This window comes from Anabrus simplex, chromosome 6, assembly GCF_040414725.1.
Source record: "Anabrus simplex isolate iqAnaSimp1 chromosome 6, ASM4041472v1, whole genome shotgun sequence".
Classification (NCBI taxonomy): Eukaryota; Metazoa; Arthropoda; class Insecta; order Orthoptera; family Tettigoniidae; genus Anabrus; species Anabrus simplex.
In genome coordinates this window covers 215,835,428-215,851,755 of record NC_090270.1, presented here as the reverse complement: position 1 = coordinate 215,851,755, position 16,328 = coordinate 215,835,428, and the positions used below count along the sequence as shown (strand labels likewise).

General features: G+C 38.6%; 1 protein-coding gene across 9 annotated transcripts in view; it reads right to left on the bottom strand.

Moving 5' to 3' along the window:
- Psi (P-element somatic inhibitor) overlaps positions 1 to 16,328 on the bottom strand; it is a 298,816-nt gene that overhangs the window by 42,618 nt on the left and 239,870 nt on the right. For all 9 annotated transcript variants that reach the window (XR_010860573.2, XR_010860574.2, XM_067150191.2 and 6 more), the window contains 2 exons: positions 15,554 to 15,728; positions 5,309 to 5,443 (listed from right to left, as the gene is read on the bottom strand). Coding sequence is in view for 7 of the 9 variants with exons in the window: in XM_067150191.2 (XP_067006292.1) it covers positions 5,319 to 5,443; positions 15,554 to 15,728 (300 nt within the window). In the remaining 2 variants the exon portion in view is untranslated. The remainder of the gene's footprint in view (positions 1 to 5,308; positions 5,444 to 15,553; positions 15,729 to 16,328) is intronic.

Below are 16,328 nucleotides of genomic sequence, written 5' to 3'. Positions count from 1 at the left end.
TAGACAGCAGGAATATTTTCGTGATGGATAGTCATATTGTAAAGATACGTGGAAAAGGTATTGCCGGCAAATTTTCAACGGATTCTAGTCGACATTATGATGCCAAGTTTAAGTTAATGTCTATTAAACATTTGGAAATGTAGAATAATTGTGCAGCTGCAAGAAAATATGGCATAGGCCTAATTAAAGCTAACATTTGGCGTTAGCGTGAAGACAAAGAACTAAAAAAATGCGTACTGTACAAAATATGCATTCAGTGGTCCGCAACAAGGACGCTTTAAAGAAGTCGAAGATGAAATTGTGAGGTATGTGCACGAAAAAACGCAAGGGCGGAATGGCCATACCATGGGCAATAAACATTTTCAGGGCTAGGAAAAATGTAATCGTACTAAGCGGTAATAGCGAAAATTCGTGACGTGGTAAGCGAGGTAATTTTATACAGATTTAATACAATTAGAATCGGGACTTGAATTTACGACCTGTTAACCCATTCCAGTCTGGGCCTTAATATCCCTAACAAACGTTAAGGGCGGAAAGGCCATACCATGGGCAATAAACTCGTTCGTTGACTTTCGACGTTCGCGATTAGGCCTATACATCGCTAGCAGCTGAATTTGACCGATCTCGACAAGCGAGACGTGCGAGCAGCGGTAGCCGGTTATATCTGACGCTGAGTAAAAGCAACAGTTTTATAGACAGCAAGAATAATTTCCTTATGGATGGTTGGATTGTAGAGATGCATGGATAAAGTATTGCCGGAAAATTTTCAATGAGTTCCATTCACTATTATGATGCCAGTGTGAACTTAATGGTCCTTTAACCCGCGGAAATAAAGAATAATTGTGCAGCATTAAAAAAAAAAAAAGAAATACGCGTGACGAGTCAATTTTCAGCGCCTAAAAATAGTCTATAAATTCATAGACCTACTATACAACAAGGCATTCATAAGATTTTACAAACTTCTTTTATATATAAATTTTTTGAAGGAAAAAGTGGGGTTCATCTTGGATTCGGAGAAATACGGTACTATATTTTTTTACAGAATGAAATTAAACATATACTTTTGCGTAGTATCGGATTACAAAAAATAACAAACAAGTAAGCCGTAGTGTGGTTATCATCTGCGGAAACGCAAGTTTTGAACGAACTGATTGCCGTTCCATACAGATTTTAATGTGCATGAAGGGTTTTCCGACTTTTATACAAAAATCGGACATAACAACAATCCGTTATAGCGAGTAAATTTTTCGCTGTTATGAATTCTCGCTATAACAGACTTCTACTGTATTTCCTAACCCTGAAAATGTTATTTGTCATCCCCTGTGAAAGAAAGGTAATTTTGTCGCGTGATACGGTAACCTATATCTGGACCAGGAACATAACCGTGTGAAATTGACCAGCGGGGTGCATATTTGTCTTGTAATATTTTAGTTATGGATACGGTAAAGGTCATGAAATTTTTTACTAATGAAGGCAAAATTAAAATCTTTCAGAAAGTGGACAGGCATCCGCATCTAAGCGCGCAGAGGTCGCGAAATAATGAACCCGCACCTTCGAGTTTCACTTCATCATTACACTTAGTCCTTGGTCGAACTTTTTCGAAATGGCAGTCGATGGCCTGATTGATTCCTCCGTCGCAAATATGCGAGTTTAACGTGCAATTCATTGACTAAGAGTGTAACCAGAAAATAATGTTTAATAACCCACTGTTCTGAAATAATAGGCTTCTACTAACATTTGTTTAGAGAAAGAGTTTGATCTGCAATAACACTGGATATTTTTAATGGTTCCCCATGCACATGTTTTCAAATTTGTTCTTTAGTGTTCTTCAGACCTTTCACTGCATTTGTTATTTCGTAAGCCCCAGCAGAAAAGGTTTTCATATTTTTTATCTAGTGTCAAAACTTTTAATACTTTCATCTTTAGAAACGGTAGATATAGTTTTTACTGTAACCGCAGATACACAACATAGAATGCCCTCATGTTGGGAAAAAATCGTACCTGGTGTTTCCATATCCTTGTTGGATAGTTTTTAGTGCGTTTTCTCGCTTAACACATTCATTTTTGTTGTCCCCCGCAGCAATGTCTTAACGAGGTTTTTAACTGTATATGTATTTTAAGAAATGCAAAAAAAAAAAAAAAAAAAACACAACATTTCATAGCTCAATAAATATTGAATTTTTACGACCACATTGCAATCGAAATAGACCCCCAATCTACTAGTTCGTGTTACATACATGTAGTACGTGTTGAGGTTGCTTGTACAACCTATACCTTTCCTGTGGGGTAAGACATCTTTGCATGTCTCTTTATAGTTGGAGGGTAAAATGTTACATGAAACACTAAAAATTTAGTTTATGACTTTAGCAATATAATTTCCAGAAATACTGGTCCAGTCATATGTTTTAGTAAGTTCAGAACCTTTAATTTTATACATCATTAGTCTAACAGGAAAATATTTCTCATAGGTGTAGTAAGAAATTGTGTTCATGATATACAATTGGAAATATTGCATATTCCATACTACCTACTCTTACCTTGTTGGCCAACATCCCGCTCACAAAATATATTTTTTTTTACTAACAGGACTTGACCGAGCTAAGTACATGAATTTGTAACGCAGCAAAACCTCGACGCATTGTTTCTCAAGGGGAGGAGGAAAATGACAATGGACGGGGGAGAACTATAGATGCAGGTAATATAAAATACAGGAGCACTATTCTCCCTACTATCAGAATGTTAAATCTTATAATGCGGATTTATTAATAGCTTTATCAAGCCCTGCTGTTTTTAGAGACCACCCGGCTAACATAACATGGACATATGCTAGTTACCTAATATTAATACAGATTTGAGCCAAATTAACATTTAAAAACTATCAAGTTATTCGTTTAAATAATATCATCAGCATAATGAATACGAGAAAACAACAGTTCCAGAAACGATGCACCACGGTTCAACGCATATAGTAACGCAGTAAATTAATTCACAGCAGTCTACACTACACGGGGCAACTATATTTTCTTCCTGCAGGTTCTACGACACCTATATTCCAGGAGCTAGCATTTAATGAAATTTAAAGCATGTAGTATTAAAATAGGGTAAAACCTTTGTTTTCAACGATACCTAAAATGATCGAAAAAACCTTTTATATAGCCATAATTTACCATCAATGACTTTATTGAAAAGGGAAAGTTCCCAGGTAACAAAACCATTTAAGTAACTCAATCACTGCCCAAAATTTGTACGCATTAAGGGGGTTCATTTACATGGAAGGATACTTTCATGCATGTAACGATTGAATCTCTGCATTTGTTAACAAATTGTATAGATGAACAATAAGCCCCACAATTACTATGTGACATAACAGCTGCTTAGTATACAATCAAAACCAATTACAGTTTCACTGAAAGGTGACTAATATATATATTCATTATTTATGTGCACGAAAGAAGTACCCACTAGAAAATCTTAGTTGTCAGACTACTTCATTTCTTAAACAACCAAATTGGTCCTATCAACTTTTCTAACAGGCTTATACGGCAACAAGGAGTCGGGTTATGAAATGCCTAGTTTTTATGTAACAATGGCACTAAAGCCAAAAGGACTTTAAAAAAAAAATGTTTACCGAAAATGCTTAAGCCAAGTTGAATGGAATATTTTATTTCAGATAAACTTCCTAGAAATAGTTCATTAAAGGTAAATAAATTTTTATGAACTCCTTCAGTGGTTGATAACATTGCTCATTTTATGGAATATAACTATACAACTTACCTGGAAAGTAAATTACTCACCCCTGCCACAGACTGGAATGACAGAAGCTCAGGGTTACCAACCTAAACCTATGACACTGCACAAGTATAAAGGGGACACGATAAATAGTACATCATGAGCATATGCCATTAAGTTACTTCAAGGTAGGAAAACATGCGATATTAGCGAAGCATAAAACTAGAGATAGTACTGCAAACGAAGTCCTGTGTCGTCAAGATGTTTACCTCCTCTATACCAACTTCTGAAAAATTAAACTATTAACATATCCCATAGAATAGCTATCCCTTATAGATTAACTCAAAAGCAAGTTTGCACAAGTCAAACAGATAAAACGTGGTTAACAAAAATAACAGACCACTGAGAAGACTGTTGAAATGTTTCCTGATCATGGGTACACTTACAAAGGAAGAGTACACATGAAATTTATTTAGCTGGAGAGTGTGCCATACTCAACCTACTAGATCCATGCTACATGTGTTTTTATGTTAGTGCCAATCTTAAATAATAATAATAATAATAATAATAATAATAATAATAATAATAATAATAATAATAATAATACACACTACATCGAATATAAAACTCAAGTCGCTGAGAAAACCAGTAACATACTGTATTAAGACCAGAGACTACAGCTGGCATTCAAGATAAATGACATGATGAATACCACATAGGGCATACTTTTATTCTCCATGGGAAAAAACTAAACATGAAAAGAAAAAAAAGGTAAAACATAATAATGTTAGGACTAGCAAGTACACCACTATTATAGTACCATTAAGAACTCAAAATGAGCTTCAATAAGGAGTTAAATCCATTAATTAAAGCAACATAATGATTAAAATAAGCATGATAGAATGACAACTATGGATTCTAATGACTGCTCCTGCACCATGTAGTAGCAATCAGAAGATGTCTTTGAGAAGGTTGTTTGCATACATTTTTATAGGAATACTTCAGGGAAAACATATAGCCACTCATGAAAGTGAGGATAGTGCGAAAGGTAAACTCATTTTTGAATGAAGGAATCACCAGCAACCTCACCTTGTACAGTGTAAGCTAGTTCCTTCTAATTTACTTTCTGCAATCCTGGGTAAACCAGTAGATGTCAAATTGAAAATTCCCAATCATAACTAAATGGCATATGGTAATGAATATATTTTAAATTATACTGATTCCTTAAGCTATATGGGAAAGGTTGTGTATCAATAGGAATTCATTTCCTCAAAGAAACCAGTCTGACTAAGTTACAGCAAACTTGAGACTAAAACTTCAAAATGACTAGTTCACAAAGACATCTTGTTCCATGTACAAGGCTAGAAAGTAAGAAGTTGCAAATAGGACAAGGATATTTATACGAGTTTAACATAGCAGACACTGCAATATTTAAGTCAAACTGGTAACTTGTAACTGCACATCTACTCCCACACATGCATCTCCAAATTGTTCCAGAAGAATCTACGCGGTTCGTTCACAAAAGCACTTACACCTGCCTTCACATTTGCGAAGCAGTTAATCACAAAATAGTACTTACTACGAAAGCGTTACTGTGTTTCTGGTCCACCAGGTTGAGCTCCATATCCTCCATAATTGGGATAGCTATATGGCTGCGTCTGGGCAGGACCAGGTGGTTGTGTAGGTTGTGGGGCTCCTATGGGCTGTGGTGCAGCTACATTAAATAACAATCTCTGATTAGAACCTCAAGAAGTTCACTGCAGAATCAAACAGCTTATAAAACTTGAATGCAGTGAATAGCATTACTGTACCATAAAGTCCAATGACATAGAAAAATTATAATTAGTAGGCCCACATGTATTACTGTACTCATGGCGGTAAAGAAAATGGTTTTACAGAGAGAGGAAACTACAAAGTTAATTCAGAAAAAATTGCATCTTAAAATTTGGTACATCTGATCATAAATTTTGAACAAGACCTGTTTGCACATTTGTCTGTCTCTTATCATATTTTGTCTGCATGCCCACATGAATGTACAGCAGCATGTGAATAATAACAGTGAAAAGAGTTAAAGGGTTCAGAATACCAAAATGATTTACAAGTACATTATGATACTGGTATTAACATCGTTGAACAAGTGTATTTCAGATATGTAAAATTTTCAACACCTTTAAAGCCAAAGAGTATTCTAAGAATGTTTAATCAAACAACAGTTCGCTTGAAGGGGACAATCATGCTTACAGCTGCATCTCAAATCTTAGCCAGTTCTTAGCATCACTATACTGCAATCAACCACAAATTAATTAGACTAGATTACTGCTCCGGTACCCTTGAATCACTTGTAAACCTGTTAACTACCCTGCAAAAAACTGCAATCCAACAGGGTGGAGTACTTTTCAACTACAGTAAAACCTCGTTAATTCAAAGTGGTTGGGAAGCAAAAATTGGACTTTGAATTATGTGATTTTGAATGAACCGCCCACTCGTAATTCAGATATGCTAACCCTTGCCGCGTCACAAAATATTCTTAAGACCTGTTCCTGCATGCATTTAACACTGATGAACAGTTTAAACCTTTCAAATGCCATAGGAGAAAAAAAAAAACACCTATTTTGAACTGTATCGAACAAGGAGCATTTACAGCATTCAAATAATGCACTTTTGACAATTCACTGACAAACATAACCTCGCGCAACGAAAGAAAAAAATGCACGATTCAAAGACAAGAAGAAATCTATGCTGGCTACCCTGTGCAAGTCCTCTATTCATTGAATTACTTTACTGTATGCATTTTAATGTCCTGTACTTGCACGGAAAGTACGTACCCGATGTCCGCAAAACATCGTGGCTCATCGATCTTCTCTATGACAAGAGCAGAAAGTCTCTCGCTTCAGTCTGCATTGCAAGTTTAAAACACAGTATAGCGACTATCCTCAGATTTCCAGCTATGGTACTTCTCCTGAAAGTCTCCTCATAATTGCCAGATCACAAAGTATTTCAAGACCCATTAATGCATGCAATCACTTTGATTCACAGTTTAAAACTTTCAAATGCCATGGAAAAAGATATTTCCAAAAATTATCCAACAAGGTGCATTTACATTATTCAAATAATGCATGCACTTGGATAAATCACTGGCAAACATAACCTTATACAACAAAGGAAAAACACATGATTCAAAGACGAGGACAAATTATGCTAGCTCAGTTGTGCATATGCTTTATTTTTGGTTCACTGTACTGTTTGCATTTTTTTTAGATGCCTTGTACTAGTGCAGGAAGTGCCCGACCCCCTTAAAACATCGTAGCTAGCCCAACTTTGCTAAGATGAGGGAAGAAAGTCTCGTTTCCATGTGCGTTGCAACACAGTATAATGACCCCCACCCTTGTGCGATTTCCCGGCTGACATTCTCTCCTTTAAAAGCAAGTCCTTTTGGGCTCAACATTTAAAAAATGTTGTTTCAGTGGCATTTACAATATTGTTTGGTGCATGTGAACTAATTATAAGCACTCTTTCTCGCCAACTGTCAGCATCGCCAGTGTTCGTGGCTTCTACTTCTCTGCACACTGCCTGCTACGTGATATTGTGGTGTTCCTCAAAACGCTGAATACAAAAGAATTATGATTTTACTTGAACAGAGCAAATATGAAGTACACTGTAGGCGCACAGAAGTGAGTGAAAGTACGGAAAACTACCCCAGCAGGTTCCGGCAGATGCATTATATCATGACCCGGATAAATTATGAATTTAAATTAATCTTGAGAATATTCAACTTTTTAAAATGTTGACGCAGTTTTGAATTAAAAGTCTGAATTTTGGTAATGGGGACCGACACTGTTCTTCAAATTATGAATTATCTGTATTTCGAATTAAACCGTTTAAGTAACATGCAAAACCGTACCTAATGTTCCGGGAATGGGAGCTGCTTCGAATAAGGCGGGACTTTGAATTAACCGAATCTGAATTATCAAGATTCTACGGTATATAAACTACAACCTGTCCCAGGCTAATACCTAATATTTAGGCTACAAAGATGGGCTTCACCCCTATCAGACAAATTCAGGTGTTTCCATAATCATAGTCTCGAAAACCACACGTATGAATGAACTCAGAGTGCATTATATTCAACTTAAATACTGTGGCATCTCATGAGTGTTCCTCATAAACACATTTTCCTGCTTGGCATGTTGTGAATTTGAAGTCCCAATTCTCATCGTATTAAATCCACACAAAAATACCTCATCGTATCATGAACTTTTGCTTTTACCTCTTAGTACAATCACATTCTTCCTAGCCCTAAAAATGTTTGTTATCCCTTATGAACTAATGTCATTACAGAAAAAGGCCTTAAATTCTAGAACTTCACAAGATTTGCACACTTTTGCTTGCTGGTTAGCAGCAAGGTGGCTGAATAACTCAGCGTTGATTTGTGCTTGTATTTCCCCATTCCATTCAGAAGCTAGAAATTTATTTTGTGTTGAGTAGTACCGTGAAGTGTAGCAAATATTCGTTGCGTGATACGGTAGCCTATATCTGGATCAGGAACATATTAACATATGGTACGTATCACATCACAAACTTTCGCCATTACTGCTTACGAGTACATATTTTTCCTAGCCCGGAAAATATTATTTGTCATCCCTTGTGAAAGAAACGTGATTTACAACTCAGGTAAGAGCTGTAGCGACAGTTGCGTGATAACGGAAAAGTGAGACTACTACTGCTTGTATTTTGCACACCATTCAGAAGTTAGAAATTTATTTTGTATTGAGTGGTACAGTGAAGTTTTGTCACGTGATACGGTAGCCATTATCTGGATTACGAACATAATCGCGTGAAATTGACTACCTTGATGCACATTAGTCTTGAGATAGCCTAGTTATGGATACGGATAGTCATGAAATTCCTTACTAATGAAGACAAAGTTAAAATCTTTCACAAAGTGGACTGGCATCCGCATCTTAAGCACACGAAGATTACGAATGTCGAAACTGACACAAATGAGTTTTGACTTTGATCACTCGACTTGGTCGAGGTTTCTTCCAATTCAAAAAAGCGGAAAAAGTCATTCCTGGCAGCCTCACATCGTCAAGTGAAACCTCTAACTCGTCAAAGGATGGAACCAGAAAATGTTTAATGACCCACTGGTCTGAAATAAAAGGCTTCTACTAACACTTGTGTAAGAAAGAGTGAGATCTGCAATACTACTGTGATATTTTTATTGGCCCCATGCACGTTTTCATACTTGTTGTCAGAGCACTGCTGTAATTTTATAAGTTTGAGCAGAAAAGGTTCAATATTTGTTCTCTCATGTTTTTCACACCTTTTATTCCCGTTATCTTTCGAAATGGTAGATATAGTTTTCATTGTACCCACGGGTACATTACATAAAATGCCATCATGTCGGAAAAAATCATATCTATTGCCATTAATGCTTTCACGGCCCGTACTTAGACATGACGCTGTATAGACTTTCGGGCTTAGGCCGTGTCAAGAAAATAAGGTGAAATTCTTAACGTTTCGCAGAAAACTGTGCTCTGCGTCCTCAGAAGAAATCTCGACTGACCATGAGAAAGGCTTCTCAAACAATGACCCTTTGAAATTTTGAACGTTATACTAGAAGTGGAAATGATACGTTCATTCACCACCAGATGGCCCCCAGGACGTGGCACAATGCTAGTGTTCGAAGCGGAAGCTGACTGAACCCTCACAATCAGACTAAGCGGTTCGCATAACGTGTTTTGTGTAATATATGACTAGGGGCCTTATTTTGTGGTGAAATAAAACTGTTGATTTCGGTGTTAAAACGACACTATTTCGGTAGGTATTTCGTGAAATAAATTGTTACAGCCTACTGATTGATGTTTCCTGCGAAATCTTCCTTGTAGCGTATGGGGTAAATGTAACTAACTTTGTGATAAGGGGTTTTAAAGTAAACTCTTGTAATGTATCATTGTTATTAAATCTTAGAAAAACCAAATATGCAAATTGTTATAGAAATAAATATATAAATCACTGATACTTCGAAATGAAGTTAGGTTATCTGCCCTGTGATATACATTTATACATAGCCTACATTTTTAGACGTTGAATTACTTGTCTCAAAGTACAAACTAAGCATGGTTTCAACATGATCAGGATAAGAGTTGTGCAACAGTCAGAAAGTGTCTTTGTGTAAGCAGAGAAGCTCCTCTCGCTGACCACAGACGTCGGAAACCATAAAGCTTGAAAACACTTGGATGCAAATTCACTGGTCAAAACCTCCTAAAACTTTGCCTACACTGTCTTCTTTCACTTCCTCAACGAGATGTGCTTACATTGCATTTTGCAAAGTCATATAGCTCAGGAAGATGTTCATGGATATACTCTTTTTCGACAGTCGGGGATGAGTAGGTCGGATGGTTAAAGCACTGGCTTTCTGACCTCAATTTGGCAGGTTCGATCCAGGCTCAGTCCGGTGGTATTTGAAGGACATACCTGCCAACTTTTGGAAACCAAAAACAGGAAGATTTTTAATTCTTGGATTTCACCACATATATTCCACCACAGTCTACATGAAAAAAAAAAGGCCAGGATAAAAGGCATGCATATCTATAGTTACAATGTGAATTGACCATTAAATTTAAAATCTTAAAGTAAGAAAACATGAAAATGGTTACAGGGTAGTTCCCCTGAACGTCTTCAGCCACTCTATGTATGGCATGTGCAAGACATGTTACATGCACCATTTTTATGATACAGAAATTGAAGACTTCTATGACACTTTCATGACACCTGCAATCATGCGAATAATATTATTTGTGTCACACCGGCACACACAACAAAATGCACAATACCGTATTTTCTCGCGTAATTAACGCACTTTTTTGACGAAAAATACAGGTTTGCTTTTGGCATTGTTCTTCGTTTTAGAACGATGTAAGGTGCAAGCTTTCTGCCATCAGCTGTTACAGCAAGCACTGCAGTACCGGTACATCGTTGTTTTTTGCTTCCGGTAGCACGTACGATAACACTATGTTCCTTTTTTATCGATTGTTCGACTTTGTGGCATATGGGAACTAACTGGCGCCTGACCTGTGGGAGATCAACCATTTTCTTCGCTTTGTGATTGAGAGGCGTAAAGTGAAGGGCACTTCTGTTAACGTGGTAGCACACGTTTCATGTGGACACTGAACACTTGCTGCCCGCTGCCCTATTCCCGTATGTTACGGCGTAACTGATCACCGTGAGTTTGTATGATGCAGTATTACTCCATTACTGTGGACTGACAAACAATTTTGAGATCACAGAATGTCCCGTACCTGAAACACTCGTAAAACGAGTGCAGTGGGATTTCCTGACGGCTAATAACAGCCCGTTGCCCTGTGTTTGGAATGCCCGCTTTCTCAATAGGAAGCCTGCTACTTGAGTAGTTGACATCTCTATTTCGAAACTCAACCGGAGCTGAGTGATGGATGTTCGAAGTTGTGGGTGCGTCAAATACGTGACCATTTCTTTTTATCCACTTTGGACCCAAAAATATTGGGATGCGTAAATTATGCAAGTGCGTTAATTACGCGAGAAAATACGGTAGTTTCCTTTATCAGACGGTAAAATGAACGGAAATTTATAGGTATCTCTGAACACTTGGAGATAATGTTTGTAATATTTTTGGGCCATAACGAGAAAAGAAAATGCCAGAAACTGGCACTGACACAACCCCCTTAAAAACATTCAACTCATTAAAATTATGCACTTAAATACGCGAAACTATCACATACAAAAGTATTCAATATGTCCCATACATTATTAACATACGACTTTGACAGAGGGGGAAAGCATAGAAAAAACACGTGGCCTACAACTCCGACGAAACTACGCACAGAAACAATGTTAAGAGCGCGCGAACAACACAAAAAAACCTCATTCTTACGTGCCGATTAACTGAGTCGTTGGAGCACGCTAGCCTCTTGCTTACAGGACGATTGCCGTCCCGAATCCCCAACTATATCAAGCGCACACGCTGCTGTGGTGAGTGGGAAACGATACACGAAGGCAACGGACGAAACACTCACGAAATAAAGCATCAAATAAATACGCTTGAAAATGAAGTTTCGTAAATTACACAAACACATAAGAATTTATCCTTTATCGTAGGGGAAGAGTATTGGCCACACTAGAGGTTATATTGGTAAAAAATCAGAAGTAAAAATAAATCGGAAAATCGGAAAACGAGTTAAAACCGGAAAGTTTCCGGGTAAATCGGAAGGGTTGGCAGGTATGGAAGGAGTTCTAAAAAGGTCAGCCTCGTGTCACTAGTTTACTGGCACGTAAAAGAACTCCTGCGGGACAACATTCCGGTATCTCGGCGTCTCCGGAAAACGTAAAAGTGGTTAGTGGGACATAAAAACAATAACATTACTACTACTCAAACAGGCGATTTATTTACAATAGGCCTACCAATACCGTCATATTTTACAGTAAAGACAATATTATTTATCTTTCCTTTTATATTCATTCTCTTCCTTATGCCAGGATTATCCTATTTTTCTAGAGGCACGTTGGCTTGCATGAATGCCTTTTCTGTGCCTATTACAAATTGCTCTGTATAATATTTCAACCCACCTTTACGATCTGTAAAGTATCGCCGATTGTTATTTACTGCTTAGAATTATGTTCATTCGCTTAATTCTGATTCTCTGCAGTGTATATCGCACGTTTCAACTTTACGAATATTACCGGTACACTATTGATACATTAGAATATTGAAAAACCTGTTGAGACTTCAGTTTTCGGCATTTTTATACTTAAATGTTGCACATTTGCCGATAAACGTTCGTATGTAACAAACTCCCATTGCGCACTGCTGTATCTATGACCGGTCTTGTATCATGTTACGACCACAACGGTATTTGCTGTAATCGATGACATATTGATTTTTATCGACTGCCTTAGAGATCGCGTAACTGAATGCACATACTTTCGATACAAAGTGCGTAGCGCTTTGTGTGCATTTGTGTGCAGAATATACAGCGCTATCAGGCAAATGAGAAGGAAACTACGATAGTCCTTACGGTACCATTTCGCATTTTCCGCACTAAGTTGTATATAATTCGCGATTATTTGCGCAATTAATCAAATTTCGCGAGTTCATTTTGCTAAAATACGGTATTTTTAGTACCTGGGAAGTCATATACAGACGAAAGAAGATATAAAAAAACTTGTGCATATCGTTATTACCAAAAAATACGGCCCCTACATATGACAGACAGGTGTACGATTTAGACACAAGTGTGGAATGAAACATCTGGCTACGAGGAACGTACGAATTTGGAAAGAAAAATAAACACCGAGATGAAATAACAATAGTGAAGGGGGCAGGGAAGGGAACTACCTAGATAAATGTTTGATGGCTGGCAACCAGGTATTACTTATGATAGTCGGTGTCCCTGTTGAAATTGTTAGGATTTCTACGTATTTCCACAGCTTCCCGTATAATCCTGGACCTGTAGTGTCTAGTGTGGGTAAGAACTCAAGCATCTTGGAACATGACATCATGGCCCAATGATAAGAGCATGCTCAGCTATTGCCGATTTGTCTGGTTGGTTGAGACGAATATTACGTTCGTGTTCTTTGATACGGGTACCAATGGACCGGCATGTTTGGCCGATCTATACCTTACCACACATACAGGGAATTTCGTGCACCCCAGGATGTAAAAGGGGGGACAATATGTCCTCGCACTGTGAGCAATTTTAGTGGCGGTGCCATACACGGTTTTTATATTGTGCTTGCGGAGAACCTCGGCAATTCGATCTGTGGTGGTGTGAACGTAAGGCAAGTAGGCAGTTCCCTTCACTTCTTCCTTCTGTGAGCTTTGCTTGATAGTTTCTCTGGGATGTAGGGCTCTATGAATCTGCAAATTGCTGTAACCATTACCCTTGAATGCGACTCTGAAGCGTGTCCATCTCCACCTGGGTATTGATGGCTCACAAATTTGTCTCTTCCTCTTGGCGAGTGTCGTGAGAATGCCTTGTGTTTGTGCTGGATGGTGGTGAGAATCTGCAGGAAGATAGCGATTTGTGTGGGTAGGCTTACGATAGATGGTATGTCCTACGGAGCCGTCCGGTTTCTTTCTTACCAGAACATCCAAGTTAGGAAGGCATCCGTCCGACTCCCATAGTGAATTTTATTGACGGATGTTGCTGATTTAGGTGGTTCAGAAATAGATGAAGTTTCTCAGGACCTTCTGTCCAGACCACAAATACACCATCAAAGTACCTCCACCATATCATAGGCTTGACATGCGCCGAAGCAATAGCCTCTTCCTCAATACGCTCCATAAAGAAATTAGCCACTGCGGGTGAAAGTGGACTTCCCATGGCCACTCCTTCCGTCTGTTCGTAAAAATTCCCACCCCCACAAGAAATAGCTGGACGCCATACAGTGGTAAAATAGTAATGACCTCAGGGAAGAGGTGTTCAATGAGAGGCACGACCGAGTCAATTGGCACTTTAGTACACAAGGACTCCACATCGAAACTTACCAGAAGTGCATTAGGTCGAATGGTTATGTTTGACAGCTTGTTGGCGAAATACCGCAAGTCCCTGACGTATGATTCAGTACGTCCTATGTGTAGCTGAAGCAATTTGCTTAGGTACTTAGCCAAAGCATACGCAGGAGAATCTATCGCACTAACAATAGGTCTGACGGAGACATCCTTTTTATGAATCTTAGGCGGTCCATATAATCTAGGTGGCACTGCATCCCTTGGGGACAGATGTTTAGCCACCTCTTTTGGAATTGAAGATCGCCTTAAGAGCTTCACGGTGGCGTTTGACACAAGAGTGGTGGGGTCAAGTGAGCTCAGTCTGTAAACAGGCTCTGACAATATAGCCAAGATCTTATACTCGTCAGTGTCCATAACCACTGTCACATTACCCTTATCAGCTGAGAGAATGGTCAGTTCAGAATCATCTCTAAGTTCCTTCAGAGCTCTCCATTCGCCTCTTGTTAAATTGGGCGCGGGTATGACAGCGCACCTTACGAGTCTCACACATTTCTGTCTTAACTACTAAGCCTCATCCGTAGGTAGTTTGTGGATGGCTGCCTCAAAGGAAGTAATTATCTCCTCAGTGGGAATTTTAGAGGGAGCAACAGCGAAATTAAGACCCCTAGCTAGAACTGCCATTTGGTTCTCGTCCAAGGATTTCTTGGAAAGATTGACGACAGTTTTACTAGCATCCGGATTCGTGCGAGAGACCGCCTGTTTCCGAGCTAGACGGAGGAACTTTGATTTCTGTCTGAATGATACCTGGTTGAGTTTTCGTTCAGCCTGTATAGCAGTAATGCGATCATACGTCAACCGCAATTCCCGCGACTGAGTGTTGCTTAACAGCAGGTGTAAACAAAACTCTCAGGAGACTGAATCCGCTCCCTACGAGTGTTATGCACACTCAATCACAAGCGCCTTGCTAGTGCGTTGGTATACTCTCCTGGCTTTTGGTGTATTTAACGTATGCTTCAGCTTCACATGGGAATAATGGTATGGTCCCTGCATCTCAGTAGAAAGCACAAGGAAGGAAGAAGAATAGATTTCTTTCTCCTTAATTTGCTGAACTTTGAAGCCTTCTTGAAAATATCCTCCCCATAGAGGATTTTATTATCTAGCATTTCCATATCCTTGCTGGATAGTTTTTATTTGTATATTCTGTAGTACGCTTTCACGCTAAACACATTTTATCTTGTTTCTTGCAGAAAAGTCTTAACGAGGTTTTACCGTACATAATTATGAAATGAACATTGCTAACGGAAGGACTAGTGGTGAATTAAAATTTTATCTTACTAGGAGGTCCACCATAGTACCCTGTTGCTGCTTGGTACCCATAAGGCTGGCCATAAGGAGCCTGCGGCTGCTGCTGAGGTGCACCTGGACCGGGTTGTTGAGGGGCTGCCCCAGGCTGTTGAGGTTGTTGAGTTGGCTGTGGCTGTTGGGGACCACCCGCTCCACCTTGTCCAGCCTGTAAAACATAACACACACCATTAGATCCCTTCTTTCTGACCTACAACAAGATGAACAATATACATACGTACTGTATTTTAGAAGAACAATGATTAAAGAGGCAAACTAAACCTAAAATTCAGAAAAATTCTTTGAGGAGGAATGCATAGTATTAATTCCTCTCCTATAAGCTTCAAGAACAAGTAGCTAGCTGCCAACATGTACAGACTTCGAGAGATTCAAACCTACGCTTCACATCTGTTCAACCAGTGTTAACTAGTGTAATAACTGTACCCTAATTCTAACCCCCTAATGCGTGAATTATTTTTTGTTTGAGTTTCCACTGATCAGTGTGAGTGATGTCACCACAGTACTTAGATGCATTAGTAGGGAGATAGTGCCAGGAAAGTTCATTTTTGTAAGTCACTGCAGATTTTTTTTAAATATGTATTTTTAGTATCAACATATTATTGCTGTACATAAAAGTTACGTATTGTTAGTATGTAACAGGTTCTTGGAAGTTATCATATGGGTGCTTATTCCGGATGGTTGCTGTATAGTTTTTAGGCCAGTGCCTTTCCAGGACACAACGGATGAATGGAGGGAGAAATAGAAGTAG